Raw genomic sequence first — 27,089 nt, forward strand, 5'->3', positions numbered from 1 at the left:
TAAAAAAATAAAAATAAAAAATTTAGAACCCAGTTGAGTCAATAGCCCAAGACCAGCATTAAACCAAATTGCACAACCACTACTTTGGCCACTCAAACCAGCATTAATGTTATTTGCACAACCAAATGAGATATTTTTTTTTACGATTATACCCTTTTAAGTTGACCATTCCACCATTTTTGTTTGCAAAAGCCTTCCCAGCTGGGATATTTGCTTTCATAGTGGTCCTACACCGACAATTCTACCAATTTAAGTTGCCAAGGCCATCGGGCCACTCTTGGTTTTTTTCTTTTTTGCTAATTATTATAATTTTAGTTTTAATTTTAATTTTTTAAAGCATTTAAATAATTTTTAAGGGATATTTTCATTACTGGGGACTTTAACAATTTTTTCTAGTTCGAATAATGACATTGTCCCATTAAAAATTGGGGGGACATTATCATCTTGGTCGTAGTTTGAAAGTCACAACTTTTTTTTTTTTTTTTTTTTTCTTTTTATTATTATTATTATTATTATTATTATTTTATGTTTGAAAAAGTATGTACACATAACTTTCTCAAATTATCACTCTATTGTTAATGTACGTGCGCCTTAAACTACATAGTTGTGTTAATATCCCCTTAATACCAACAAAAAGATAAAAATAACCTTAAAAATTTTTATTTAAGACAAATATATCCTTGTTCATTCACAGTAGTGTGTATATATATATATATATATATATATATATATATATATATATATATATATATATATATATATATATATATATATATATTATTTATGGAAAATAGTCGGCCTAGCCTTCATAATTTTCAATTTGGACACTCCTTTGAGTTTCCATTTTTCTCGTGTTTTTTTTTTTTTTTTTTTTTTTTTTTTTTTTTTTTTAATTTTTGTTATTTACATTTTTTTTTTCAATCTTTCAAAAAAAAAAATCATTATTTTCAATTTTTTGTTTTTTTTTTTAAAATTAGTTTTTATCTATTTATTTATTTATTTTTCGAATTTATAAGGATACATATATTTGTCTCTTGCAACTTTTTCAGAATTATTTTTATCTTTTTGTTGACATTAAGGAAAAACTTACATTGTTTAGTAATTTAGAAAAACATTGATACAATTAATAAGGGATCGCCTTAAAAAATAATAATAAATCTGGCTTACATGCTGTAATAAAATTAACATCACATTTGCTGTTAAAAATTTGAACGGTTAAGATTCTTTTTTACATAAACTACAACGTAGAAAAATTTGACGTTAAAGCAAAACAAACTGCGTTTGGTTACACTGTTTCGTGAAAATCGAAGCCCAATTGTTTCCCCCTAATCCAAATTAAAAGAGAAATGCCAAAAAAAAAAATAAATAAATAAAACACCTGGTATGTGGTGGGCTCATCCCATATAAGAGGGGGGTATAAAGTGTTTTTCTAATTGATCCCCAAATCCAAAGACCCTTCTGGTTAGGCTCTTCTCCCCTGAATTGCAAATAATACATGTACCTCGATCTTAAGAATGAGGAATGCTACAGAGGGGACGTTCATACGTCCCCTCTCCTCCTTTTATCATTAAACAAATCAAATTCAATAAAAAAGAAAACCAAAAACAAAGAAAAATGTACTTTTCTTTTAAATTTAATTTTTTTAATGTTAAAAGGAGGAGAGGGGACGGATGAACGTCCCCTCTGTAGCATTTCTCCTTAAGAATTGCGTGATAGTTTAAGAGGGACGTGTACCATTCCCTTTATCTTTTGTTTCTTTTTTTGTTTTAAGGTACCATACGATGTATACTTTTCGAAAACGAAAACAAGCAGATCGAAACGCCCACGTCCTTTCCGTGGTCAGTTGTACCTTGAATAGGGGGGACGAGGTTGGTTCCTCTATCAAGTGAACAATGTAATTACACGTTGATCCTCTCTCTCGTAATTAAGGTAAAATGATTGTTTCGTGAATCCTCACTCCTCCACGTAGTCACTGACGTACTCTCTCTCTCTCTCCAGTTGTATTCCATCATTTACTCAACCACCATCTTTTCCGTTCCTATAAAACTCTATCGAAAAGACTCTCTTGCTGGTATTGTGTGAGAGAGAGAGAGAGAGAGAGAGAGAGAGAGAGATTATTAATTATAGGAGTGCAATGGCGGTAGAGAGTGTGCAAGCTCTTGCTTCCTTATCTCTCACCACGAATACCATTCCCGCAGAGTTCATTAGGCCCGAGAAAGAACAGCCTGCTCTCACCACATTCCATGGCCCGGCACCGGAGATCCCAACCATCGATCTTAGCGACCCGGATCAAGAAAACCTGGTCCGTTCGATAGCTGATGCCAGCAAGGAGTGGGGAATCTTCCAAGTTGTGAACCACGGCATACCTACTGATGTCGTAAGCAACTTGCAGGCTGTTGGAAAAGAATTCTTCCAACTCTCGCTTGAAGAAAAAGAAGCATATGCCAAGCCCCCGGGAGCCCAGAGTATGGAAGGCTACGGAAACAAACTCCAGAAAGATCTCAATGGAAAAAAATCTTGGGTTGATCACCTTTTCCATAGGATTTGGCCTCCTTCACTAATCAACTACCACTTCTGGCCCAAGAACCCACCCTCTTACAGGTTCTTACTATCGTCTTCTACTGTATTTGATTCCAAAAATGCTATCTAGCTAGTCGTTGTAGTTTACAAAATTACAATTGAGTTGATAAGTATAGGGACGAAATCTAAAAAAATTTGTTTCGTAGAGTCAATAGACTAATTTTTTATTTTATATTTTAACCTTATTAAGTTTTTGAAAAAAATATAATTTAACCCTTTCAATTATCATCACATTTTCATTTACGTTTTCAAACTTTTAAAAGTGACACAAAAGCTCCCAAAACTACCATTATGTATTAAATTATACACTTTTGTGTTTTTCTTTCCAAAATACCCTTAAAATAAGTAAAACAAAAAACCATTTAAAAAAATATTAGAGCATTCTTAGTAGCATTATCAAAATAGCTATTTTAGTAAACCAATTTGATGAAAACACTAAAAAATCACTCTCAGCAACCTTACCACTTTAACTAAATAGTTTTGGTGAATGAAAAACTCACCAATTTTGATGAGTAATATTCACTCACCAACTCTCTCACCAATTTTATTTCTTTTTTTCTCTCTCATATGATTACAACACATTTTTTTTCCCATCTCCCATCTCTCATGATCTCCCATCTCTCTCACACGATGATGTCCCTATTTCATAGACATGGATGTTTCTTTGTCCCTGACATAAACTTTATAGTTATTTCATTTATCTTTTCTTTCTTTCTTGAATTTGGTTGAAAAGCAAATGAAAACTTTTGTGAATTTTTTAGTAATGATCTAATCTCAAGATGAAGATGTATGGCAACTTGTTGTATAAAAAAAGATTAAGTAGAAAAAGAATAAAAAAATCTGAAAAAAAATATTATTTAAATGGAATAGTGATAGTGAATAGCTAAAATGGTAAGGCTACTGGAGGAACTTTAAAAAAGTGGCCCACCAGAATAGAGAAAAGTGATTATTATCTACTTTGGTGAGTAAAATTTGGCAAGGCTAAAGGGCTAATATAAAGAGATCATCATTTTTTGGTATTTTTCAGTTTTTCCCATTTTTTGTTTAGTTTTTTAATAATTTTTATCTTTTAAAATTTTAATTTTTTTTAATAACTTTAAGGGTATTTTGGGAAGAAAAATTAAAAAGTGTCTAATTTGACCGGAGATGGTAGCTTATGAAGCTTTAATGTCACATTTTAAAATTTGAAGACGTAAATAAAAATATAGCGATAGTTCAAGAGGCCAAAGCATATTTTCTCCTTTTTTTTTTTTTTCTCTTAGGAATTGGGGGCATGGCCTACAGTACCGGTCCCCCTCCTTCATTCTTAATGTGTTAGTGAAAATTAATTTTTTTATTATAATTTTTTTTTTTTTTTACAATAAATAATTCTAAATACTCAACTCGCATTTCACTTCCATCACTTAGTCTTTATTATTATTATTTTTTAAATAGACGCTAATCTAAAGATTGATAGATACTGCCACATCAACCTAATGGGACGAGAGTTAACCCAATTGAGAATTATTTTTTTTATATGTATTGATCAATTAATTAATAATTTTCACAACCATATCATCAAACTACATGCATGTCAGTCGAATGACGACAGTCTAGTTAATAGAAAAAGAAATGCTAGACATCTCAACACTTTTTTTCAGAATATGGTTCAAAACTGATGTGTCACAATCCTATGAATATTAATTATGGTCGACCCCGTTTATAATCTCAGTATTTATTTTCGATTAATTATAAGCATATTGAAAGTGCATTTATTAAATCTCTAAATTATCCCTTGACTTGTTGGGGTACTTGCAGAGAGGCGAACGAAGTGTACGCGAAGTACGTGCGAGAGGTGGCGTATAAGCTGCTTACAAGGCTGTCGCTGGGGTTAGGGCTGCAAGGGGATGCACTAAAAGAAGCAGGTGGTGGGGAGGAGATGGTATTCTTGCTTAAAATAAATTATTACCCACCATGTCCTCGGCCCGATCTAACGCTTGGAGTTGTGGCCCACACTGATTTTTCCATCCTCACCCTTCTTGTGCCTAATGAGGTCCCTGGACTCCAGGTTCTCAAAGATGACCGTTGGATCGATGCCAAGTACATCCCTAACGCCCTGATTGTTCACATTGGTGACCAGATCGAGGTTCTTTCCTACATCTTTTTCTTTTTTCTTTTTTGAGTTAATTACAAATGCAGTTTTTTTTTTTTTTTTTTTTGAATAAATTACAAATGCAGTTTAATTAATAATGGGTTGTAACAAATTTATTATGTCCTTCCTCATGACCCACCCCTGTTAAGTATAAGTAATGTTATATACTAAATAAATATTTCATAAAATTAACGTGGCTGGATCTAATAATTATTTAATATTTTGTATACAATACACATGACACTACTCCTCGTTATAAAAGATATATTAAAAAAAAAAAATGTTAAATACCACAAAATTATCTCATAAATATTTTATAAATCTGATGTGACAAGGTCTAATACTATTGGATATTCTTTTTATCGAGAGCTGATCTTATAAGGACTACTAAATCTTCACGCATAAGCTTTATGCATAGAATATTTGTAATATGTAGTATTTTTAAGAAGAAAAAAAATTAAAAAACGTAAAAATTATTATGATTTTTAAAATAACCCTATATATTACTAAATTAAATTCAATGACTTCTAGTAAATTTTGATCTCAAATTAAGCTCCTTGGAGAGAGATATTTATGGGGTAACATGAATGATGACACTTGGCAGATTCTCAGCAACGGCAAATACAAGAGCGTGCTGCATAGGAGCACAGTGGACAAAGAGAGAGCGAGGATGTCGTGGCCTGTATTCGTGGAGCCACCGGCAGAGTTTGTGGTGGGACCAATGCCCCAACTGGTCAACGACGAAAACCCTCCCAAGTACAAGGCAAGGAAGTTCAAGGACTATGCTTATTGTAAACTCAACAAGCTTCCCCAGTAACTAAACATACCTATAGCTAGTATCCTGTGAAAAAGCCACTAAACACCATGCGCGATGCATGTACGAGGTTTTCGTGTTGAATGTAGCGGTCGTACCCGTACCCTTTTGATGACAATATAATAATGCTCTATTTGTTTCGACATTAAATGATTTTTTTCATAAAATATCTTCGGTAAAACCATTTTCAAAAAAAAAAAAAATAATTTTTTTGAAAATATTTTTTGACATTTAGCCAAATTTCGACTATACTTTTCCGGATCCGATCAGTGGCTGAAGCTGTCCAGATCCGGCCGGATCCCGGCCGTTTTGGCCAGATCCAGCCGAATCTAGCTTCTGACCATGGCCAGAATACGGCAATATTTCGGCCGGGATTTGGCCTGCCGACATCCGACGACAGTGGTCGGATTCCAGCGCCGGCAGGATTCCGACGACCTGATGTTGCCTGTCTCCGGCGCCAGCTGGATTCCGACGACCGACAATTGCTGAATTCCGAAAAATCGAATATCAAACGTACGTGCAAAGACGAAGAGCTTAATTTCAAAAAACGATTTACAGTTTTCGTTTTCCAAAAATTAAATAAGCTTTTACGGTCAAACTGAAAACGATTTCTGTTAACCATTCTTTTCACTCCTACTCATAAATGATTCTTATTATTTTTTTTTTTTTTAAACAAAAAATCTTAGTATTTTATTGATAAAAAATCACGAGCATAAAGCTCTTACATTACAAAGTATAAAGCTCTGCGAAATCATAAACACATGCTATAAGGTTACAAAGTCATAGATACAAACAAAATTCTTAAAATAAAGTGTTATCTATGACTTTCACCTTTCACTAAAGTAGAAAAAATAAATTATTCTTATTGAATATTTGCTTGATTTGATTTATGTTTCATGAGAAACACTTTAAAAAAAATAATAACTAGGCTCCAAACAACACCTAGAAAGGAGATGAATAGGTGTATGCCAATATAATGTAGAATTAAAAATATAATCAATCTGTTGATTTTTTATGTTGGCTATATTTCAGTGACAATAGGTTACTTAATTAATGAAGAACATGGAATTCAAATCACTCAAAAGACCTTTAGAAGAATATTGCAAGAATATTAATCAAGAAAGGAAATGTCTGAATGAGAAGAATATTGCAGAATATTAATCGAGAAATGAAAGAGCTGAATAAAGAGTGCATTGCAGAATATTAATCAAGAAATAAATGAGCTGTGATTTAAAAAATATTCTGCACAATTATTTGTTCCTAAATTTTTTCGATTTTTCTTCAAAATGTCCGGACAGCCTCAAGCCATGTCCGAACACAATTGGTAGTAAGTTCCTGTTCACTAGCATGTCCGGATAGCCCAGCGGAAGCAACTTCCAGTAAGGTCCTATTCTCTAACATGTCCGGACAGTCCAGGAGACGCAACTTCCATTAAGTCCCTGTTCTGCTAGATGTTCGGACTTTCCTGCGGACATAGAAGTATTTTCCATGCAAGTGTTTGGCCACAAGGGATACCTGTCTGGACATGCTTCACAAAAAGTTTTACTTTCTGATATGTGTCTGAACATGCGTTAGCCTATCCGAACACCACCGCCTAGAAACTCATTCCTGACTTATTTTAGGATTTCCAAAGCATATTTAAAAGGGCTCCTAGGCAATCTTTGTTTAAAAATTCCTGTAAAGAATTCCATTATGCTAAGAGAAGGTTTGTTAGGCTTAAACATTGAAGTCTAATTGGAGAGGAGCTCCAGGTAAGGAAGATCAATTGAAGAACTCTCCAGAAGGGTCTGGGAGAAAGGCAAACAAGTAGACGCTTGTTAGAATTCAAGAGAGTGACTACTTCAAAGGGTTATGAGTATGAACTTTTTGTAATTAACTATTTTTTTTTTATTTTTTATAATTGATTTCCTGAGTTTGGCTGTCCCAGAGTGGTTTTTCTCTTTGGTGCATAGAGTTTCCACTTCGTAACCAAAAATCTGTATTATTTATCTTTACTGCTTTGCATATTTGGTTATCTGTTTGGTTGAGGTTGCATAGGAGTCTATATTTATTTTCACAACTGCAAACAAAAAATACCAAAATATGAAAAGCAATAAAGCAATTGACACTTATATTTAGTGACGAAGTAGAAACTCTTTGAACTCAAAGAGAACGACCACTCCAAGGTAGCCAACCTATGAAATCAATCAAATAAAGAAGAATTCGCGAATTACGAAATGTTAATACTCACAAAACCTTTGCAGTCGTTACACTCTTGAATTACATTCCCCCAAAACCTCTGGAGAGTTCTTCTTCTTGATATCCTTAACCGAAACTCCGGTTAGCTTCAATTGTTTAAGGTTGATGGTTAAAACATAACTAAAACTCTAAGAGAGATATAACATTAACACTTCAGGTTTAAAACCATATTTTAGCACACTAAATTCTAGAGTAGAATCCTTAATAAATTCATGCCTGAAAGTCCATTTAAATAGACTTATGAAGAAAACCTAGTTCGAGTTGGAATAGAATTTCAGCAAAATTCGCCCACATTTTGGGGCTTATATTGTAGGGCAAATTTTTAATAGTAAACTTCTGAATTAGGAAAATCCTATTTCTACAATATTTGTTTTCTTTTGAGTTAGCTTTCCAATGCTGCCAATTTCACCTCAATCCAACACATGAGCTGAAAGTTATGATCAAAATATAGAGACATGCTCAATTTGGAATTGACAAATCAGATTTTAATTCCACTTAAAGAAATTCCAATTTCCTCATTCCCTTGATTGATTAGACTTACCCATATCTTTTGGGTCTTCAAATTTGAGTTGGATTTTTCCCACTTGAATTTAAGTTTCTCGTCATGTTTTAGATAAACTTCTTGACCGACTTAACCAGTAGACTAAGGGTGTGTTTGAGATTGTGAGTTCGTAGACAATAAATGCAATTTTATACCAATTCATAGAACATATATCATTTAGAAATTGCGATTTAAAAATGCAAAAAATCTGTCTTTTCAAATCGTAGGTAAGATGGTACTTTTTTGAAAATGCATAATTTTAAAGACTAATTTGCGATTTTAAATGCTAAATTGTGACTTTGCCAAAAGCTTATCTGCGTTTTTGAAAATCACTTTTTCAAATCACACATTTTAAAATCGTTATTTTAAATCGCACCTTTTAAAATCGCAAACCCAAACGGACGCTAAAACTTACAACCAAACAAGTTTTGACACCGAATTTGCCAAACACTGAAAACCTAACAAAGTCCTCATTTGGCAATTCGGTGACGAAACCCAATTATAACAAAAAGCTCAAGTTAAAAACTAAAAATCCAAAACACAACATAAAGTTAGATGAAATGCTGAGTCTAACATGATCTCTGAAACATGAACAAACCATTATATGCATAGAGATTTGAAGTACTAAAACTCATATTAACATAAAGATGAATAATTGAATAGATATCCAATAAGCACATTAGCACAACTATGTTAATCAATCACATCATCAAAAAGATACTACTCCTCTTGTCAAAGACATCAATGACAAAAAATAAAAATAAAAAATAAAAAAACAAACAAACAAAATATAAAATACAAAATTTTCCCCTTTTTTTGTCATTAAATGACAGAAAAAAAAATCAGCATAGAGTCCTACAATAAACAATTCAAACAAGCCAAATCAATCACTCATGTACATTGAAGAGATGAACATGATTCTGTAATGCATAGAATCAAAGGGCCTCTCTAAGAACTAGATAGTACCACACCTAGAAACTCTCATTTAATCCCAACCATGATCATGAGCTGTAGCGCCCCACCTTTACTTTATGAAAGATGAAAGTTGAAATCTTCAATTACCACTAAGCACTACTATCTCAACCTCAATATCATCAAAAGATCATATACCTCACAACGGAATTTTTTTTTTTTTTTTTTTTTTTTTTTTTTTTTTTTATTGTTGATGTGGTCTTTTGTTTATCAAAATATATCAATAATAATAATTAACCATTCGCAATAGAACGAATCATTGTAGGATAAGGCTATAGAGAGGGTGTCGAACCTCAAGGACTGCAGGGGTATTGCTATCAAGTTTTTCAAGATTAACTATAACTTAATTTAAAATATGTTTGATTTGATTTTGTTTATAGCTAAGTTAAATGCATAAACTTAAAGACATAAAAATAAAGATTAGAGTGATGAGAGAAAGAATAGGGGATTGATTTCACCATTCACCGCATAACAATGGTCAATCATAAATTAACAAGGAAAATTCATACTATGCATGATATAGGGTTCGTCTCACTCGAATAGTCAAGAAATTACCTCTAAAGAATAAGTATAATCTATCTTCGGTTGGCACAGACTGTCCACCTAACCACTAAGATGCAGTACAACCCGTCTTTCTTAGGCATGGATTAGCTACGTCTTTAATAGGATACATACAATCAATGGAAAAGTATAACCCATATTCGGTTGGTACGAATCGTCTACTTAAATTAAACTAAATTAGGATGTAGTACAATCCGTCTTCCCTAGGCATGGCCTATCTAACCCTCTTGATTATATGTCAATTAAAACCATTGTATAACAATCATTCACATAATCACAGAAAATATGAAGGATTGAGTTCAATCAATATAAAAGACTTTCTAAGATAAGATAAGAAATTCATAATGATTAAATATAAACATTAAGATCAATTCTCACAGTTATACAACCATCATGCATATAGAAAATACCAAATTAAAATACAATCAAGCCATTGTTACTTGGAAAGGGCTACATCAACACACTATGACGAATTTAGCCGTTCATCGTGGTGCTGAGATGGCCTCTTGCCATGTTCTTCTCCTCTTCAACTTGTCAAGCCTCCAAGAAGAATTTTCTATCTAAAGCTAAGCACAAGCACAAGCACGAGCACAAGCACACCTTCTCTTGAAGCTTAGGAGTCTATTTATAGATACTAGGAGAGGCCTAGAAGCTCTTGGAATTCTAGAAAAATCGTCTCTTGAGTTTTCTTGTCCAAGTATGAGATTGAAACTTCAATCCAAGTATGAAAAAGATTCCAAATTCGTCCAGAATTGCTATCTTTTATTGCAAGGCAATTTTGGCATAGTAAACATCAGAATTAGGAAAAAGCTATTTCTGACATATGTGTTGAATTTTTTATTAGCTTTCCAACGACATCAACTTTTGGCGCGGTTGCCAGGGACTACAAACGGTTATGTTATCAAGTTTATGAAGATTAGAAATAACTAAAGAAAGGATTGTTGATTTTTGTTTTCTAAAAATAAATGCATAAAAGTAAAAGACATAAATTTAAATAAGTAGGGATGAGAGAAAGAATAGGGGATTGATTTCACCACTCACTGGATAACAATGGTCAATCATAAATTAACAAGGAAAATTCATACTATGAATGATATAGGGCTCGTCTCACTCGAGTAGTCAAGAAATTACCTCTAAAGAATAAGTATAATCCATCTTCGGCTGGCACGGACCGTCCACCTAACCACTAAGATGCGGTACGACCCATCTTCCCTAGGCATGGATTAGCTACGTCTTTAATAGGATACATACAATTAATGAAAAAGTATAACCCATCTTCGGTTGGTACGAATTGTCTACCTAAATTACAATAAACTAGGGTGTAGTACAATCTGTCTTCCCTAGGCATGCCTATCTAACCCTCTTGATCATATGTCAATTAAAACCGTTGTATAATAATCATTCACATAATCACAGAAAATATGAATGATTGAGTTCAATCAATATAAAAGACTTTCTAAGATAAGATAAGAAATTCATAATGATTGAATATAAACATTAAGATCAATTTTCACAGTTATACAACCATCATGCATATAGAAAATACCAAATTAAAATACAATCAAGCCATTGTTACTTGGAAAGGGCTACATCAACACCCTATGACGAATTTAGCTGTTCATCGTGGTGCTGAGATGGCCTCTTGCCATGTTCTTCTCATCTTCAACTTGTCAAGCCTCCAAGAAGAATTTTCTGTCTAAAGCTAAGCACAAGCACACCTTCTCTTGAAGCTTAGGGGTCTATTTATAGATACTAGGAGATGCCTAGAAGCTCTTGGAATTCCAGAAAAATCCTCTCTTGAGTCTTCTTGTCCAAGTATGAGATTGAAACTTCAATCCAAATAGGAAAAAGATTCCAAATTCATCCAGAATTGCGATCTTTTATTGTAAGACAATTTTGGCATAGTAAACATCAGAATTAGGAAAAAGCTATTTCTGACATATGTGTTGAATTTTTTATTAGCTTTCCAACGACATCAATTTTTGGCGCCGTTGCCGAGGACTGCAAACGGTTATGTTATCAAGTTTATGAAGATTAAAAATAACTAAAGAAAAGATTGTTGATTTTTGTTTTTTAAAAATAAATGCATAAAAGTAAAAGACATAAATTTAAATAAAGTAGGGATGAGAGAAAGAATAGGGGATTGATTTCACCACTCACTGCATAACAATGGTCAATCATAAATTAACAAGGAAAATTCATACTATGAATGATATAGGGCTCGTCTCACTCAAGTAGTCAAGAAATTACCTCTAAAGAATAAGTATAATCCAACTTCGGTTGGCACAGACCGTCCACCTAACCACTAAGATACGGTATGACCCGTCTTCCCTAGGCATGGATTAGCCACGTCTTTAATAGGATACATACAATCAATGAAAAGTATAACCCATCTTCGGTTGGTACGAATTGTCTACCTAAATTACACTAAACTAGGGTGTAGTACAATCCATCTTCCCTAGGCATGGTCTATCTTACCCTTTTGATCATATGTCAATTAAAACCGTTGTATAACAATCATTCACATAATCATAGAAAATATGAAGGATTGAGTTCAATCAATATAAAAGACTTTCTAAGATAAGATAAGAAATTCATAATGATTGAATATAAACATTAAGATCAATTCTCACAGTTATACAACCATCATGCATATAGAAAATATCAAATTAAAATACAATCAAGTCATTGTTACTTGGAAAGTGCTACATCAACACCCTATGACGAATTTAGCTGTTCACCGTGGTGCTGAGATGGCCTCCTACCATGTTCTTCTCCTCTTTAACTTGTCAAGCCTCCAAGAAGAATTTTCTGTCTAAAGCTAAGCACATGCACAAGCACAAGTACACCTTCTCTTGAAGCTTAGGGGTCTATTTATAGAGACTAGGAGAGGCCTAGAAGCTCTTGAAATTCCAGAAAAATCGTCTCTTGAGTCTTCTTGTCCAAGTATGAGATTGAAACTTCAATCCAAATAGGAAAAAGATTCCAAATTCGTCCAGAATTGCGATCTTTTATTGCAAGAAAATTTTGATATAGTAAACGTCAAAATTAGGAAAAAGCTATTTCAGACATATGTATTGAATTTTTTATTAGCTTTCCAATGCCATCAATTTTATTGCCATTCAATATCTGAGCCAAAAGTTATGATCAAAATACTGAGACATGTGCAGAATCCAAATTTGAACCCAATCCGATTTTGACTCTTAGTGGAGAAACTTCAATTTAATCATTCACTTGATTTGATTAAACTTAACCACATCATATAGCTCTTCTACTATGATTGGTTAAGCTTACCAATATCTTCTACGTCTTCTCAAAGTGTACTTTAAGCCCAAAATCAATGGAATTAATTGCATATTTATTTAAAACCTAAAAACATTAAAACAACACAAAATCAAATAAATAACAATGCTAAGAAATTAACATATGCAAGTTAAGGGGCTTGAATGTGCAACATTCGAAGCTTATCAATTGTTGTAAGAACCCTCATAAAACACATCAGAACTGAAATTATGAGTTCTATATTATACAAATTCTTACATTGTATTTTACATGATAAAATAACACTAGTCATAAGTGCCACAGACACCACATAAGTAGCTATATATAAAAAGTACTTAGAACATGTCTAACTATAGGTATACCGCAAAAGATAGACATTTTCAAGATATTCACAACAAATTAAATCACAAGAAAACCTTATTCATAATACCATAGACAGGTATATGGATCATCTTCACCCACTTCTATACTTACATCAACATCTATGTAATTGTGGCATTACCATATTTACATTGGCGGATTAATGAGTCCACGGTCTCATCTCAATAAGTATAAGAATTACTAAGCAGTTCCAAGTATGAGCCATCTTTTTAGAAAATATCTCTAACATTGTAATTATAATAACAGTTATGTGAGGTTTTCCAAAAAGAATCATTTTATATAATTCATAGCTGATAAGATAAGCATTGTAGAGCTGTTTAATAATACACAATAAAATCCACTTATCTTTTCCTTGACATTTCTTTAATACGTATAGCTTTATACATATATCAATATACATGTTACTTGCATCTCATAAATTGCATATGTATATAAGTATAAAGCAATGAAACTATTCACAAATCACAAAACATATAAATCAAATTATTCATTAGATTCAATGCAATCTTCTTTCATTTTCCTCTAGGAGACTCTTTTGGCTCCTCTAGCTTTCTAAAGGACTTGAACCTTTTGTTTACGGCTATTAGGAAACACCTTCGGCTCCTCCTTTAAACATCAATTCTGGAAAACTTTATGGTTTCTTATTTAATCTAGAATGCACCTTCAGCTTCCACAATTAACATCAGAAATCCCTCTAACTTTACATGAAGACCTTTTGGCTTCTTATTTAACTTGGAAGGCACATTCGGCTTCCACAGTTAACATAAGAGAACCTTATAGCTTCACATTCAACTTTAGAAAGACCTTTAAGTTTCTTATTTAACTTGGAAGGCACCTTCAGCTTCCAGAGTTAATGTTGGTACAATTTCTGGTATGGTGACATGCCGCCTTGTGATCATCTTTCTTCAAGATTTGAAAAATGATAAACAACTTGTCGGGAGTGCCGACCGAACCCACTTCGATGCCTAAGTCAGATTCAATAGACAATTTCAAGAAGTAACGAGAACATAGTAAAGTCAAAGATTAGAAAGTAATTTTATACTTGGGGTAACAGCCTATTTATAAACACACAGTCACTCCAAATAGTTGGAGTGATCTGTTACAATTTAAATAGAAGCCTAATCTTGGTCGCATGGGATCAGACTTACCTTTATGGGAGTCCAGTTCAGGTAAGGCACTACCTGTTAGCTAATTTTATTTAGATATCAAGTCTTTTATACCATATTATATGGGATAAGGATCTATCTAGGAAAACATGGGATAGAGTTCTTCTGAATATAATAGTCTATCCCGGGAAACCTGGGATAGAATCCTTCTGCACTATGCTAGGGATTTATGAAATCAAACCTTATCCCATAAATCCCAGTCTTATCTAAAAGTATTTTAATATGATTCATTCACCTCGCTTCGTGGTGATCCCGAGAAAGTCGATCCCCAGTACCAAATGAATATGGGCCTTCGGTATTCTTCTAGCATTTCTGATAAAATTCCCAAGGCGCTTCAGCCATAAGATTCGGTAGTGGGTATCCGAGACCTTGACGATAGATCGGGTCGTACCAGGTCGATCAAACCTAATGGAATAGAGGCTCGGTCAGACCTAATGGGCCCAAGGCTCGGTCGTGGGCCCACTTGGCTTTGGGAATAATAATTTTCTGAACAGTTAACATAGGACAAACTTCTAGACCCATATTTAGCTTAGGAAGAATTTTTGGCTTCCCAATTTTACTATCTCTTATTCTCACTGTTCAATAGTATGCAATAATATATATCTCTTAAAATCATTCTTTAGTTCTCATAATCATCCTCTTTCATTTTACAAATCATTTTGACACGTGTGAAAATAAAAATAATTCAAGACATATAATCATGTTTGTGATGACCCAGGAAAAAACGTTAGCCATATCTATGCTATCACCCCAAAAGGACTAGTCAATTTGGAGCTTTCCCTAGAATCACTTATAAAGTTCAGTTTCACCTAGTAACTAGGCAATGTGGGACTTAGCACCCATGAGTATCTTTATAAACCACTCACTCTATGTGAGCTATTCATCTTTTCCCAATATGGGATCGGGGTATTACAAACTCTCCCTCTTAAACTCTTGATGTCCTCGTCAAGGCCACGTCATACTGTGCTCCAGTACCACATGACCTAGCGTTACTAGGTGGCTCTCATACTATTTGTAACAACCTAAGGAAAAGCGTTAGCCACATCTGCGCTATCACCTCAAAAGGACTAGTCAATTTGAAGTTTTCCTAGAGTTCCTTATAAAGCTCAGTTTCACCTAATAACTAGGCAATGTGGGACTTAGTGCTCATGACTATCTTTATAAACCACCAACTCTATGTGGACTACTTATCTTCCCAATATAGGACCGGAGTGTTACCCTTGATCCTAGGTATGGATTGGTTGTCCATGTACCATGCTTGCGTCGATTGTTTCTGCAAGGACGTAGTGTTCAAACCACTAGAAGCAGCATAATTCAAAATTCAGGGGAATAGGGGTTTCAGCTTACCCAAGCTAGTATCAGCAATGCAGGCGACTCGGCTTTTGAAGCAAGGGTGTTCAGGATTCTTGGCGTGTGTGACAAAAGAAGCACCAGAAGCAAAACTCGAGGAGATACCCATCGTGTGTGATTTTGTAGATGTGTTTCCGAAGGAACTACCTGGATTACCTCCAGATAGAGAGATCGAGTTTACTATAGACTTATTACCAGGCACGGGACCTATATCCAAGGCACCTTACCGGATGGCACCACTCGAACTCAGAGAGTTGAAAGAGCAGTTGCAAGAACTCCTAGATAGAGGATTCATTCACCCGTATCTCTTTGAGGAGCGCCCCTTTTATTTGTGAAAAAAAAAAGAAAGATGGATCGATGAGGTTGTGTATCGACTATAAGGAATTGAACAAGGCAACCGTCAAGAACAAGTACTCGCTACCAAGAATCAATGACCTTTTTGATCAACTACATGGTTCCCAAGTATTGTCTAAGATCGACTTAAGGTCTGGATACCATCAACTCTAAATCAAGGAAGAAGATATCCAAAAGACAGCATTTAGAACGCGTTACGGGCATTACGAGTTCTTGGTAATGCAGTTCGGATTAACCAATGCCCCGGCCACATTCATGGACATGATGAATTGAACCTTTCGAGAATTCGTCGATAGGTGTGTGGTGGTATTTATTGATGACATACTAATTTATTCGAAGAGCCGGGAAGAGCATGAGGAGCATTTGTCTACAGTACTGAGCATCTTGAGGAAACATAAACTCTTTGCAAAATTCAAGAAGTGTGAATTCTGGTTGGAAGAAGTGACATTCTTAGGGCACGTCATATCGAAGGAAGAAATTTTGGTGGATCCTAGTAAATTAGAGGCCGTGGTAAATTGGGCAAGACCTACGAGTGTCCATGAGATATGAAGCTTCTTGGGCCTCACAAGTTACTGTAGGAGATTCGTTGAAGGATTTTCCAAGCTGGCGGCACCTTTGACCAAACTTACCAAGAAGAATGAGGCCTTCATTTGGTCGGAGAATTGTGAAATAAGTTTTCAAGAATTGAAGCACCGGTTAGTTTCAACACCTGTTCTCACTCTCCCATCCGGGACTGGCGGATTCGTAATTTATAGCGATGCTTCCTTCAAAGGATTAGGCTGTGTTTTGATGCAAAACGGGAAGGTGATTGCCTATTCCTCAAGGCAACTATAGGTGCACGAACGTAATTATCCGACTCATGATCTTGAGCTCGTTGCAGTGGTTTTTGCCTTGAAGATTTCGCAACACTATCTCTATGGGGAGCATTGTGAAATTTACACAGATCACAAGAGTTTGAAGTATTTCTTTACCCAAAAGCAACTCAACATGCGCCAAAGACGATGGCTAGTTATCCTTAATGATTATGACTGCTCAATCAATTATCACCCGGGGAAAGCAAACATGGTGGCCGACTCCCTTAGCAGGAAGACTACAGTGGGAAGAGGGGCAGCGACGCTTACTACTAAAAAAGAGTTACTTCTAGATATGGAAAGAGCGGGCATTGAATTGGCAGTAGAAGAATTGCAGTCTTACCTCGGTAAGCTAACCTTGGAACCCGACCTTACTAGAACAGATTAGAGTTGCCCAGCTAGCAGATGATGAACTAAGTAAGATCCGGGCGGATGTCGGTAAAGGTGGACGGGAAGATTTTGGTATTTCTGGAGATGGGGCGTTAAGGTACCGAAACCGTTTGTGTACCCAAGGAAGATAATCTAAAAAGGGTGATCTTTGCATAAGCTCACCAATCACTGTATATAGTACATCAGGGAAGCACCAAAATGAATCAGGACTTTCGGGAGCACTATTGGTGGAACGGCATGAAGAGGGAAGTCACACAGTTTGTAAAACGTTGCCTTACCTATGAACAGATCAAAGCAGAACATCAGAAACCAACGGGGATGCTCAAACCATTGGCCATTCCAGAATGGAAGTGCGAACATATAGCCATGGACTTCGTCACGAGTTTACTGAAGACGGTGACTAGACTGGATACAGTATGGGTAGTGGTCGATCGTCTGGCGAAGTTGGCACATTTTCTGCCCATTAAAACAACATATGACATGAGTCGTTTGGCAAAGGAGTATGTGAGTGAGATTGTACGACTGCACGGTGTGCCAGTGTCAATCATTTCAAATTGTGATCCACGCTTTACTTCTCAATTTTGGCAAAGCTTGCAGGTCGCAATGGGAATAAAGCTAAACGTTAGTACTGCATTCCACCCTCAGACGGACGGACAATCGGAAAGAACGATCCAGACATTGGAAGACATGATGAGAGCTTGTGTTCTGGATTTTAAGGGCAGCTGGAGTCAGTATATTCCTTTAATAGAATTCACATACAATAATAACTACCAAGCAAGCATCAAGATGGCACCATACGAAGCCCTTTTACAGGAGAAGGTGTCGATCACCACTCTATTGGGACGAGGTTGGAGAGCGACAACTGACGGGACTGGAATTAATCCAGGAAACTTCAGAGGAGATTACACTAATCCGGCAGAGACTGACTGAGGCTCAAAACCGGCAAAAGAACTATGTGGATCACTGACGGAGAGATTTGGAGTTCGCGAATGGACATAAAGTATTTCTTAAGGTAGCACCGATGAAGGGAGTGACCCGTTTTGGGAGGAGATGTAAGCTAAACGCTCGATACATTGGACCCTACGAAATCTTGGATCGAGTTGGCCATTTAGCATATCGCTTAGCATTGCCGCCACATCTGCCTGGAGTGCACAATGTTTTCCATGTATCGACATTATGAAAATATGTCGCAGACCCCTCACACGTGTTGGAGGCTGAAACGATTCCCTTATGGGAAAATTTGTCATACGAGGAGGTACCTATGAAGATCATTGATAAGAAAGAGAACGAATTACGCTGGAGACGGATCCCAATGGTCAAAGTAATGTGGAGTAACCACGGATCGCCAGAGGAAGCTTTGTGGGAATTGGAAGAGACTATGCGTGACAAATATTCGTATTTGTTTGCCTAGTAACCGAGCAAGGAAGTTGAGGTAGATAAAGCTTGTCTTGGATGTAATAAATTCCGCGAATTGGGATTCATCAATATTTTCCTCTCCCCCTTCTTTTTGTAGTTATTGGAATTGAGTATGCCTATTATTTAACTATTCAATTAACTCGTGCAATAACGACCTTTGGGCGTACACCAAACGAAGCAAAGCACACGGTCCTAGTTCCCAACCACGTCAGGCATGTGCTCGATTTATTAAGGAGTTGAAGAACATACTAAGTAGGAAGCGCCCTACCTTTGAGGTAATTCATTATGCTCCGCCTATTGGAAAGGACGAGACAAGAACTTTGTGTTGGGAGGAACAAATAAAAATCCTAGGCGATGATGACACAGACAAAGGGAGTACACGTTACTCTAACTTTAGCTTTGAAGAAGGCCCGGTATGGGTACCAGAAGAAGAATCTGATCCAAAGGAGGACCCCCTCATCTATTATGACCCAGAAGAAAATATGTTCGCTTATGAACCATCGGATGTAGTGAACGTAGTAGACAAGCCCGAGTACGACTTTGATACCTCAGGTACCTTCCGTAGTTACTGTTGTAGTTGATTACCAAATTTCGAGGACGAAATTCTTATAAGGAGGAGAGATTGTAATAACCCCGATTCCTTTTCGAGAGTAAAATGGTCTTTTACTACTTATGAGAATGGATGACTGAGCATTTTTTTTTTTTTTTTTAAAAAAAAAAAAAAAAAAACAGACCTTGTATATATATAATATTTTATGCTTTATTTAAATAACCGTTACTATTTTTTTAATATCTTATTTCTTTAAATTTAATAAAATTTTATATCAATTTAAAATTTACCTTTTCAGTTAATATCTTAAAACCCTAATTGTCAAAACCCTGCTTATATAACTAAATTAGTGACGCCTCTTCCTTCCCCTCATTGTTTTTTTTTTAGCCACACACCCCTATCCCCTTACACAATTTTCGGCTCCTACAGACAAGGTATCATCTTGTCTCTTAGCTATTTCTTTAGTCTTCTTTTCGGTAAAACCGTGGCAGGTTTGTTGTTGATTTACCTATTTGTCTACGTTATTCCACTTATGTTGTCCTTCATCTAATTACCTTTTCTTTTCTTTTTTTTTTTCTTTTTTTTTTTTATGTGTTTTATTATCTTTCATGTCAGAATAACAATAAAGTACTTTGACTTTTGATTCTTGAATATCAAACGAATAGCCTTTGTTCTTTCTAGTTATTATTATTTTTAATTATTTCTTCTCTTCTCTTTTCTTTACTATGAGACATGGTGGGACCGTATGTAATGCCCCGCTTTTACAAAAAGCGTAAGTGAAATTTTTTAAATTTTCACGTGACATTATTATCTCATCAGAGTTAAATGTTAGCAATAGAATCTATAAATATAATACAAACTTGAGAATTTAACAACATTTCAGAGCTTCTACTGAAATACCTCAAAATAGATATACTAAAGTAAATCAGTGTAATTATACAAAAGTAGTAGTCATGTCTCACAGGGCTCATATAATTATACAAGTCAAAATATTAAAGCTTAGTAATTACATGACAACAAAAATATAAATATTGTCTCTGAAATTAGGTTAGTGAACTACATCACAGTAGTTCGCAAAAAGAAGGCAGTCTAGCCACGAATATCAATATCAAGATCCATCAAGGGTCTGGATAGTCCTGATATTCTTCCTCTTCATAACCTGATTTAACACATAATACAGAGAGAAAACAACACAAAATACTAAAGTGAGTCTGCTATTTCCTATAATATAATGAATACTGATTTATTTAATAAATGCAACATAATGCAAATATGGCTTTATAATCACATGTATACGCAATATATGATCTATGGTCGCAAATCATAGACATAGATTGGATATATACATAATCATAGAGCAATGATATGACAGTTTTAGATACAGAGTTTCAGGTATTTCCCTTTTTCCACTCCTCTATTGGCCTAGGCAAGGTTAACGTCTTATTTGAAGCCTGGGCTTCCTCACTTTAACTTTTAATTATAATCTTTGGGAGCCTAGGCTCCTGGAAACCTGGGTCTTCCCTGGTGACCTGGGTACTATAGTTTTTGTATTTATTATTTTCTTTTTCGGTACTTCTACATTCACTGTACTTGGGCAACCAATGAATCGTCATGTACCACTGTGGATTTAGATCCACAGCTCGTTATTAAACAGATTATTAAAATACTAAAATATGTAAAGTCACATGCACAAACAAGTAAATAAAGCAGTAATCACAATATTAAAGGAAAAGTCAACCAGCTTCGTCCTCAGTAAGTATAGAGATACTTACAGTTTCCGCTCCAAAGATTTCTCTTAGAAGTTGCATAATTGAATTCGTGTAATAATACTAAGTTAATGAAAAGCATTATGAGAATGTTTATTACCACTATTTCACTTATTTATTAGAGATTATTTTTCTATTATGATGGCTACAGATTTAAATATAATGGTTTCATAACTACAACCTCATCCTTATTTCATTCTATAAATTAATTTCATTTATAAAATGGATGCCATAAAATATCAGTGTATAAAAATGATTAGGCGGCATAATGAAGCTACTAAAGTTGCTCTATACTATATACATCTCCCTCCAAAATATTATTATGTATACATACGTATGGCACATTAGAGACTTACATTACTTAAAGCGAGTTTACAAGTTTCACCTATTTACACGCACATACATAATTTTATTCTTCTTTAATAAACACATTTATCTAATCAACACACATACACATCTATATATCACACATACACTTCTCTTTCAACTAGCTCACTTCTTCATTTCCAAAAGGAAACTTACTTGATTTATACTTAAAAACACACCTACTTTAGGTAGGAAATTCCAGCACATGTCTTCCTTTTAAACACACAAATTCTCTTCTTCCCTTCCATTTCATGCATACATACACACACTCCAAGCACTTAGCACATTCACACTTACCATAATCATTTCAGTACTCTATTATACCATACACTCATACATATTTCAGCAACATATACTCACTCTTAGCATTATTAACATGCCTTTCATTTCCACAACCATACCTACTTATTATCATATGCACACTATATATATATATATATATATATATTCTCCAAACTTTCGCACACCTTCTTCACCTAATTTTATTCTTAAATTCAGTTATTAAACACTTCATTTACCAGGTAGAAGCTTGGGTAATATTCTGAGGAAAGCTCCTTTGTTCAAAGAAAACAAACAAGGTTACTATCATATATACACATAAGCTTTCATGGCTGTAACTTTCTCATTAGGAGAAAAGAAACAACCATGATTTTAAAGAAACAAACATTGAATTCTAGAGAGTGAAAATGAACATTTACTTACTGAAATTCATACTCAACAAGTTAGAGAAGAGGGAGAAATCTGATTCCAAAACAGAGTATTTAAATGAGTTTGGAAATTGCTGGTTTTTGAGCTAGAAACAGAGAAGGATTTCAGATATTGTTTTTTGGTGTTTTGTTGAGAAATGAGAGAAGGGTTAAGGCTTTATCTCTAATCTCTAAGTGCTAGTTTCATAGGAAAAAGGAGAGAGCTTTTCCTATTAAAGTTTCAGCACCAACACAATGAGGGAAGGGGAGGCTTACGTGAGAGATATGGAGAGAGAGAGCTTGCTGAATTTTTAGTGATGATTTTGATGACCCATGCATGTTATATATAATAATCCTGAATGGCTGAGATCAAGCCAGCAGCTGGAGGTTTCATTGGCCAGATTTAAGACACCTCAACTAGAGAAAATAGTAACCAAATCTCTCATATCTTCTAGAATAGGATTTTCATATCTTTGGGTAATTATTACACCATATCTCATTGGTTTTGAACTAAACCAACTAACTAGGCTAACTAGAAGGGGATATGATCATCTGGAACCAAGAACATAGTGTGGGTTCAAGAATCAAAGGAAGAAAATCGCCAATGGCAGCTTACAAGTAAACTGCACCGCACAGGATAATTAAGTCGCTCGATCGATCCTATTTACCCGCAAATTTGAAGTCGCTCGATCGATCTAATATCCGACCGATCAACTTCGCTTCCAAAGTCGCTCGATTAACTTTGGTTAGTAATTTCTTTACTAATCTGATTTCTCTATATATATATATACACAATTCTATTTAAACTAGCAATAATAATTATTAGGCCTTATACTTATGCATGCATGTACACATATTTTATTTATTTATTTATGCATTATCATCCTAAGCGTAATATTTTCCCAGGTATTACATCGTAGCACCTTTGTCCTTATCTCCCATCTCTTGTCATTCACAGGAGATGTTATTTTGTATGCCTAGCCTCTTTCTCTTTCTTTTTTTTTTTTTTTTTTTTTTTTTTTTTTTTTTTTTTTTTTTTTTTTCTTCTAATTCATTTAGACAGCAGCCTTTGTTTGAAGTGTTCATTGCCTATTTATTCTCTTTTCTCTACTGGTCACGTATACATAGTAGCCGAATGCTATTCCAATATATATATATATTATTTATTTGTTTGCTTTCTTCTCTATTCTTTTATTTTCAGTACAAGTCCTAAACTACTTCTGTTTTTTTTTTTTTTTTATTATTATTATTATTTTTCCTCTACTCCTCTGTCCTAACGACCCCATAACAAATCTTTCTTTGGCATAACTATATTAAATTTTAGTTATTTTAATTTTCTTCCACAGAGAAATAAAGACGGTTTTAATTCAAGTGTTTCAAAAATTCTTGTAAATTGCTTAAAAATCACGGAGCCTTTTTAATAAATTATTTTGAATAGATGAACAGTTTGATGATACCTGAATTTATCAAATTATATGACTTTAATAGAGAATACTTCTTATGACAATTGCATTTATTGAGTTGTATTTCTAATATCAATAAAAGAAAATGTGTTATTGCTTATTTAATTATTTAAATATTATTCGAGTAATTAATGTTGTTAAATGTACTTAGAGAATCCATTCTCAGTAGGCTAACAAGACGAATCTTAGTGATGTCAGTGTGTCATCTAGTGACTAGCATGAGGTATTAATTTATTTAAACCTGTACCAGGTGATTAGCTAGCTGTCGAAATATTTCAGCGACGTACTGCATTCAGAGATGTAAGGGATCCTCTACCCCTTCTATAATTATTTTATGTCATATTATTTTATCCATTGATTCTAGCATATTTACGAATAATTGTTCTCGTTATGTATTTCAAATTTATATTGATGCATGAAGGATTGTTTTAAAATAGTTTTGAGATGAAAGTTGTTGGTAGAAATGATATTCTTGAAATCAGTGGTTTTAAGAAAAGCTTTAATTATAAAGGATTTTCTAATTTTAGTAAATTGCTTAGTTGGTTTCCGAGACGAGAAGTTACTACTTTTGAAATTAGCGAGAAAATGAGAGTAAAAACCCTCACACACGTTGCCTCAAGAGTTACCAAGCATAGTGAAAGGAGTAAGAATAATTTATGAGAAAGAGAAAGATTTTTATAAATGAGGCACATGTGTGGAGGAGACTATTATTTTGGCCCCATAAATATTGACAGAGATTCATAGAGGATTAAGCTCGGTACCGTTGCTTGAGATAGAAGCGGACTTGCTGAAGGACGTTGAGAATGCAATAATCCGTCTCTAGGTCATGTTAAGTGCACTTTAATTAATTAGTTGATGGGGCAGGCCTGCGGCCACAGTTACCTACCATGGTCACAGCAAAGACCGCACAACCCTAAGTACACAGGGCGTAATAGTGTACATGGGCCCTAAATATGAGAAGTTTTATTTTTCAACTAGTAATTTCATGCTTTACGCAAAATGCCGAACTTATATTTTGTATTATGGAAATTTTAGATCTCAAGTGTGTTTAATAATCGTTCTGAAGAAAATGAATTTAACTCAACCGTTTTATGGTTGAGGGTTACTTTACTGAGCATTTCTCGCTTACCCTTATTTTGTTTTGTTTTCAGGTTATGAGCAGAGTGACCTAGGCGGCCGGAATGGGATCTAGGCTAGCGCTTGGATATTGCATTTCATTTATCTTATCAAGTGCACCGGCACAATAAATTTAGTTTTATTTTGGATTTTCATTTATTGTATCAAATATAATGATTCTTTTCGAATTACTCGTTTCCGCATTTATTAAAGCTCTAGGTTTTAAAATTATTTTTCTGGTAATTTATTTAACTCAGCATATTAGCTAGGTTATTTGGCAGACTTTATGAATCTTTGCGGCTTTATGTAAGAAAATGGACGAACCTAACCCTAGCGGTTTGGGGGAGTTACAATGTTATTCATAAAATACTCAAGCTCATGAAATTTTAATAATATACCACAAAAACTTTATCAAATACTTCAGTAAGTAAAATACTCATAAAAACAATATCATTTCTCAGTAAGTAGTTATACTTACCACTTCGCAGATTGTCTAAACGCTCTTCTTGTCTTAAAACTCTCTACAATTTCTTGGGCCCTCGAGCGATAGTATATTAGCCTAATATTAATTTTAAAAAGCTAATATCTAGACCATTGATTATTTTCCTTATACTCTGTCTAAAAATGGACAGCATAACGACATATATCTAAAATTTCATAATGGCACTCAGACATCATAACGGCTATGTAGCTTTACCTCATATTTTCACACGGGCATTACTATGGCACTAGTATAATATTTATCTAAAATTTCTAACATTACTTGGTCATTACAACAACACTATTGTAAAATACCTAATAATATTTAGACAACACAATGACGCATTTGTAATATTTAAAAGGATGATTGAATATAATATTATTCCCTGAGATATTCAATCACACTTTCTCAAGCAATTTAAGCATTATATCGACATAATTTAAATTCTAATAACTATAATTGACATAAATTAGGGATAAAAGAATTATACATAGTACTTCCACTTCAAATAACTCCAAAGCTTATTTCTATTCTAAATATTTCTAACCATTCCTTTCTTCTTCTTCTTCTTCTTCTTCTTCTTCTTCTTCTTCTTCTCCTTGGATAAATCTGGAATTTGGCAAAAGGAATCAAATGGTGAAATTTTTTCTACTCTTTCTAGAGTTTACAAGTGCACGCTGCAGTGTGTGAAAATGTGAAGGAGAAAAGAACCTTACAAATCCAGCATGTTCTATTGTGCATGTGAATGCTCTAGTGCATAAAAAAATAGAATCCTCTAGAATTTAATAGAACCAAATTCAGCTTAGGCGTGAAGTCACCATCTCAAAACAAATCTGATTATTTTATTTTATTTTTTTACTAGTTCGGCTTGTCTGAATTACCTTCCAAAGAAACCAAGTTTCACCAACTTTCTAGAAGCTCCAAAAATTTCTGCAAGTTTGGATTGTACGAATTGTGTACAATTTTTATTTTTGTTTATTCTTTTAAAACAAAACTCTTGAAAATTTCCAAAGCTCCAAAATTTCATTTTTTTTTTCTTTGAGCCTTAGTTTGAACTATCCACATCTCAGATCAAACTAAGAAAATAAAATTAGACATAAAATATACTTGATCTAATTTAATACCAAAATATTCTTACTCATCCTAATAAATTTCTTGGGTGTTACATGTGCAATACATTGAATATAAAATGAATAAAATGCAAGACTATGAGCAGTAAAACACATGATATTTAAAATTGAACATTTTGCAGAAAAATAAAGTTCTCCCCCTCAATGTATGATCAAATATTCAGAAAGTATACAAGAAAAGTGCATTAGTAGCTCATTTGTTAAACAATGAATTCCCAACACAATAAAACTCAAAGTGTTTAAAAGTATTCATGAGAATCAAAAGATGAATAGATTAAAATTTTCTTTAACAAAAACAATGCAATATGTTTCACTCTACCCATGCTTATGTGTTGTGTGTGATAACAATATATTGAGCAAGCTTAAGATCTTATTTGGTGAGAAGTAAAGCTTAGCAAGCAAAAGCTCATAAATTATCATGAGGAAGGTTGACATGCACATCAAGTCAAAAGTCAAACATTATTATACTAGTGCATAGTCACCCTCATCCAATACACTCTCACT

At 34.2% G+C, this 27,089-nt stretch overlaps 1 protein-coding gene across 1 annotated transcript; it reads left to right on the forward strand.

Moving 5' to 3' along the window:
* Nucleotides 1-2,092: 2,092 nt before the first annotated feature.
* Nucleotides 2,093-5,676, forward strand: LOC133858023 (flavonol synthase/flavanone 3-hydroxylase). The gene is made up of 3 exons (XM_062293435.1): nt 2,093-2,601; nt 4,378-4,705; nt 5,316-5,676. Exons 1-3 carry the CDS (start codon nt 2,135-2,137, stop codon nt 5,526-5,528), a joined length of 1,008 nt encoding a protein of 335 aa, XP_062149419.1. The 5' UTR covers nt 2,093-2,134; the 3' UTR covers nt 5,529-5,676.
* The last annotated feature ends 21,413 nt before the right edge of the window (nt 5,677-27,089 follow it).

Source organism: Alnus glutinosa, chromosome 14 (assembly GCF_958979055.1).
Source record: "Alnus glutinosa chromosome 14, dhAlnGlut1.1, whole genome shotgun sequence".
NCBI classification, from domain to species: domain Eukaryota; kingdom Viridiplantae; phylum Streptophyta; class Magnoliopsida; order Fagales; family Betulaceae; genus Alnus; species Alnus glutinosa.